This window comes from Lottia gigantea, assembly GCF_000327385.1.
Source record: "Lottia gigantea unplaced genomic scaffold LOTGIsca_20, whole genome shotgun sequence".
NCBI lineage: Eukaryota > Metazoa > Mollusca > Gastropoda > Lottiidae > Lottia > Lottia gigantea.
This window is the reverse complement of record NW_008708401.1, coordinates 1044678-1050327: the sequence shown is the minus strand read 5'-3', so window position 1 is coordinate 1050327 and position 5650 is coordinate 1044678. Positions and strand designations below refer to the sequence as shown.

General features: G+C 36.1%; 1 protein-coding gene across 1 annotated transcript in view; it reads right to left on the bottom strand.

Moving 5' to 3' along the window:
- Positions 1 to 1280, bottom strand: part of LOTGIDRAFT_231509 (hypothetical protein) — a 1886-nt gene extending 606 nt beyond the window's left edge. The window contains exons 1-3 of the mRNA XM_009053663.1: positions 1187 to 1280; positions 288 to 863; positions 1 to 17 (exon numbers count right to left, since the gene is read on the bottom strand). Of these exons, the coding sequence (XP_009051911.1) occupies positions 1 to 17; positions 288 to 863; positions 1187 to 1256 (663 nt within the window). The 5' untranslated portion in view covers positions 1257 to 1280. The remainder of the gene's footprint in view (positions 18 to 287; positions 864 to 1186) is intronic.
- Positions 1281 to 5650: the final 4370 nt, after the last annotated feature.

Here is a 5650-nt window from a genome sequence, read left to right as displayed (position 1 = left end):
ATAGATATCACTATCGTCTGAAATAAGAATACATGGGTGTATAGTTCGGTGTCCTATAGCTCGCAATGTTAAACATTCAGATGCAGGAAGCCTGTGAGTGTACCTTAGAACAAATGTAACATACAATCTTCCGTCCCAAATTTTACCTCTGTATTTAACCAAATAATTTGTTTATCTTTCAAAAATAATGCAAATATAATCCCTTTTTCCAACCCATTTGTGTTTATGGTGGATTGACATCCACATCAATTCAGATGGTATACCACGAGTAGACTAGTTTGACTTACCATTAGCTGGTATTTGAGGTAGTGGTCTTTCGGGCATCACAGGTGCCACAGGATAAAGTGGTGCAATTGGTCTTGGAATGGCTGGATTGCCGACTTGTACTGGAGGTGATGAGATGGTAATTATCCCCGGAGGAGACTGGACTGATTGATACGATGGTCTATAAGGCGGCATGATAACTGGTCGTTGTGGTATAGGTGCAGGTGGCAAGGGAACCCTTGGTATAGGGAGTTGAATTGGTTCGAGGGGAACTTGGATCTCTGGTAATGGTGTCTGTGTCGTTTGCAATCCTGCAACCCCTTCTTCTTCCTCTTCTTCTTCTACTACTGGGGCTGATGTACTTAGTAAATGTGGCAGTATGAGAGGGGCAGCTGTTGTGACAGATTCTTCTTCCTCATCAGCTTCGGGTGCTGTAGGCTGACCTGATGAAATAAGGTGAAAGAGGTTATATTTCGCTGCGGCAGTGTCAATGGATGGTAATGTTTGGGCGCCTGTTGACGGGGTTCCTTGGACAACTGGAACCATGGAAGCAACAGAGGGCTGATCCTCCTCTTCTTCGCTACTGCGACTGCTATCGCCTATAATACATAGAATAGAATCATTACTTCAGACATACTCAATTCTAATGTTCGTTTTATGGCTATCTGGATTTTTAACATCAAAAGTTTGAAGAAAGCAGCATTCCTGGAATTTGTTTTGGAAATAACTGTAAAGAATATTGTGATGAAGAACTCATTAGAAGAAAAACTCTAATGGTAGGCCCACTTTTCGCCGATTTTCCAAATAACTTGCAAGAACGAAAGTATAATTGTTGCAATCCGGGATATGTATCATGAGGGCACTCAACAAGAATCTAACAGAGTTTTGTGCCCTTATCTTATAACGAAAAATTATAACTTACCCGAAACATAATGGTAGGAAATGAATAAAAGTAAGAGAAGCGAAGCTGATAACTTCATTGTAAAAACCATGATGAGTTCCTTGGAATGGTCAGGTGATGAATGAATGATATTAATGAAAATGACCCAAGCTTTATATACCCTAGTTGTGACGTCATCTGTTTTCTAGTACTAATCTGTAACGTATATTTAAAAATATCAACAATCATGACCTGTCCATCATAAATCTCAATGACGAACTTTCTAGATAAATCCCCTTAATTGTATATGCAAAATATTTAGCGCAAATTTAAAAAAAATGTGCGTCATTTATATCAACCGGATTTAGATTCATACCCCAAAAAAGTACAGTTATTTTTGCAGGGGTTATCCATTCGGACTGTTTTGGATGGTGAAATACCAAAGTCCTTTAATATGCTTTGACGAGATTTGTCAGCTTTGGTTCGTTGGAGTTGAATCGTTAAAATATGCATCCAAAAATCCAGGATTAATTTCTGTTGCGTAGGATAATAACCGCACAAAACAGGTACAACTAGTTACCGCTGTCGTTATGAATAAAGTTGTCAACTCAAGAATGAATCAAAAGATGTTTACAAGAAGTTTTATTGTTTCAACCCTTGCCCGAGGCTAGCAATAGCAATAAAATCATCTCTAAAAGCATGACTTATATATACGCTAATGTTGTTGTTTTGATGACAATACGTAATGGTATTGCATATATTACACTAAAATATTTATCTTCTAATAATAATGGAAGATATAAAAAATTAAGTCACCATACAATAATGACTAGCATCTTTACAATGTCACGCTATATTTACGAACGTAATCTTATACCTTGACCGCAATAGCAACATTTTTTGTGTAATGGAAGTTTTTCAATACAGCGATTTGTCTGGATTGTTAAGTATCTAGTACAGTCGATGGGATCCCTTTCCATGATGTTTACAACCTTTATGTCAAGGGCTACTGCAGTCAAAGTATAAGAAATTCGTAATAGCTTGACATTGTGAAGATGAAAAAAAGAAGGACGGTCGATACATTTTTTTGTTGAATATATTTTCACACCGCTTAGTGCGCAAGACTCTTGACATGTTTGAACAATAACTGGTAATCACCAGACCACCACGAGTGTTGAATTTCATTAATTCATGATTCACATAATATTTCTAAACAAATTAACATAACTGGTATAGCCTACTTCCGTTTGAGGTTCATGGTTCATGATTTTTGGTCACGCTTCTTACTACATATGTCAAGAATCACGGATTTCAATGTATCTTATGGTCAACGTGCCATACGATGACATATGACACACGCCATTCAATGAAGATATAGATATAAATATAGTGTGGAATGAGTAATCATAGCTATGAATATCAAAATGAAAAATGGGCCTGTCTTTGGAATTGCGGACGTATTATTCTTGTGTGCTTACGAAGGTTGATGTCTAAACATTTACCCCGTTTCATTTTTTGCCCTCTATGCATGCAGTGGATCTAATAGAAACCTGGCCCGTACCTGGCAGAAATAGTGGATTGCTCCCCTGAAATAATTCGAACAACCGACCCATTCAATTAATGCAACTAAACACCACAATTCCATTGCCCCTCCAGATATATTATTTGTCCTCCCGAGTACTCAAATACGGCTACGACGGGCTTAATATATAATTTAAGGTATACAGCTATCTGAATTTGACTCGTTGATCGAGCTTCTGTATTACTTTACATAATACAAAACCGAGAACCCATCCCACTGAAACTCATTGGCAAAAAAAACCAACCATTTGAGTGGGATTATGATGTCTACCTCCACCACAAAATACTCAAATTACTAATACACAAATGTAATCTTTTACACGCCAGAAGAATATCAACTCTATCAAATTTAAACAAGATCGCGTTGGCGGACGTAACGCGTAATGATAATACAATAGATGAGCTACTTCGTAAGCTCACATTTATTTGTCACATTAGTTTTGTACAGGTACAACAGCACTAACTGTATGATTTTCTTCATCTAAGATTATCAAAGTAGAGGTATATGACATTTATGGTGATTGGAGCCTAAAATAATATAGATATTACACTCAACCAATTTTGTCATTTTTGTGCCTCAAGCCAAAAATCAAATTATCTCCAGTTTCAAGTGATTGATAGGAGAAATTATAGGCATTATCCTCTATAGTCTCAAAAATATAGTCCTTGGCCATTGTCGCTGCATCCTTTTGTTGGGTTAAGACTTGCCTAATTACGCCACTGTCAACGTTACCAGCGTCACCCCAGGGATATATCACTAATTCCTAGTTCGTATTCCTCCTTACCCATCATTCGAAGACCTACGGGTTCGATACAAATTGTACGGAAATGAAACACATTGAAAGAAATATGTCTTTTATTTGATATTTTTAGTTCAGCCATAGAGCTATTTCTATTTATTGCCAGTTCAATACATAATGAATAAGTCAATCAAATAATCCAAACCAATAAATGTCTTGTGACAATGACAATGTAAGTGACAATATAAGAAAATAAACAAGAATTTTTTTTATAGTGGACTCATATGGGACACAACATTAATAGTGCAGAGGTGATGCCATCTTCACAATGTCATGTTATTACGATCTTCGTCTTATACCTTGACAGCAATAGCCGTCTTTCTTGTTTCACTGAGGTTTGTAAATACAGCTATTTTATTGGATGGTACGTTAACAAATACGGCCAATCAGAAGTATAAACAAAATGTATGTAACCACTAAACCATAATATCTAGTCTTGCTGTTGAGGGCTCTGATTGGTTGTACTCGCTGGCTTACAATCCGATAAAATTGCTGCATTCTTTACAAGAAGGCGGCTATTGGAGTCAAGGTATAAGCCGAAGGTCAAATTAGATTGACTTTGTGAAGATGTGAGGTTGAGATGTCAGCATTTTCACCCCAGGCGAAACTTCCTTCACTAAATGGGCACAGGATTCTATAAATCACTAGATCATTCAATGATTTAAATTCCACTTTTCAAGGTTCAAAGAGTCTAAATTACCTGTTTAAAACTTTAAGTCAGGTCAATGTTTGATGTTGTATTTTTTTACATTCAAATTCACGGAATAAAATACTCAAACATGAACCACAAATCATTAACTTTTCACTGACGTTTTGAAATAAATTCGACATGTTTATAACGACAAGAAAAGTGAAAAACCGGGTAGGTGCAGATCTTTGAATCACAGCTCAGTTGGCCGTCGTCTAGGGTCAGCAGGAAAATATCAAAATGACGAAATTTTTCCTCGTTTTGTTGTTTTCTGCTCATACCGTTGTATTATGTTCAGGTATGGAATGATTTTTATTGTATAATATTTGTGGGTAGTGGTATTGTAAACAATGACTCGAGAGTATTTGCGTATCCTCTCATCGTGAAGATGACTTTTTGTGTTCTTTTTGTTTCTTTTTTTTTCTTAAAAATTCAAAAGTGATATCCTGGTCTATTTATGTAAATATGTTTATAACTTCAATTTTCAACGATATTTGCGATGGTGACGTTTTGACAGGAGGCAAGAAATCAGAATGGTGCTACGAGTGTATCTGTGTCTTTAATGTAATTTATTTACAGGTGCTGACACCATTGACCAACTTTCTAAAAGTATTTCAAACATTCTGAAAGCTGCTAATGTAACAGGTGAGCACAATAATATATCCTTTAGAAATGTCTTCTTGCTTTGTTAATAAAGGTTTATAATTTCTGAATTCCGAGAAGATAACGTACCTTTACCGATAAAAAGCCTGATTTAGATGAAATTTCCTAGGCTACCCTCAAACGAGGTCAACATGATGCATGGTTAGCAGTGCCGTTTCTACATTTCTCCTTTTTAGTTTACACACGTTAAGAATTGCACCACTACTGAACCCCTTTAATAATTATTAGAAATTCCACAGTATGAAGAGTTCAACTGTTGCCTAAGATTATTTTATTATAATTTCTTGTTGCTCGTTGTAGATGACCATAAACAATTGAATGGAGATTCTCTAGATCATGCGATTGAGTCAGCTGTAAGTAACATACTGTCTCTTCATGGTAAGAATGGTAAATGTGAGGGTTATTATGGTAAAGATGGTGATGGAAAAAATGGTGAAACCTCAAAAGACTGTTCAGACAGCGATTCTAGTGGCAGTGACTCGAATAGCCAATCTGATGAAGGTAAGGTTTCACTTGCTTTGCACTGCGGGTAAAATTTCATCGTCTTGAATAAGTCACAAATATTACAAAATCTATTTATTAAAACTAAATGTATGTTTCTGTAATCACTAACAAAATTATATAATCTATACCATTTATCCAATGACGAATATGGACAATCTCGTACTCCTAAAAAAGTTTGTTTTAAACAAAAGAAGCTAATAATCAAACGATAGCTTCGAACGCACCCTTTCACTTCCGGTTCACACTTGTAACCTGGCGGGAAATAATTCA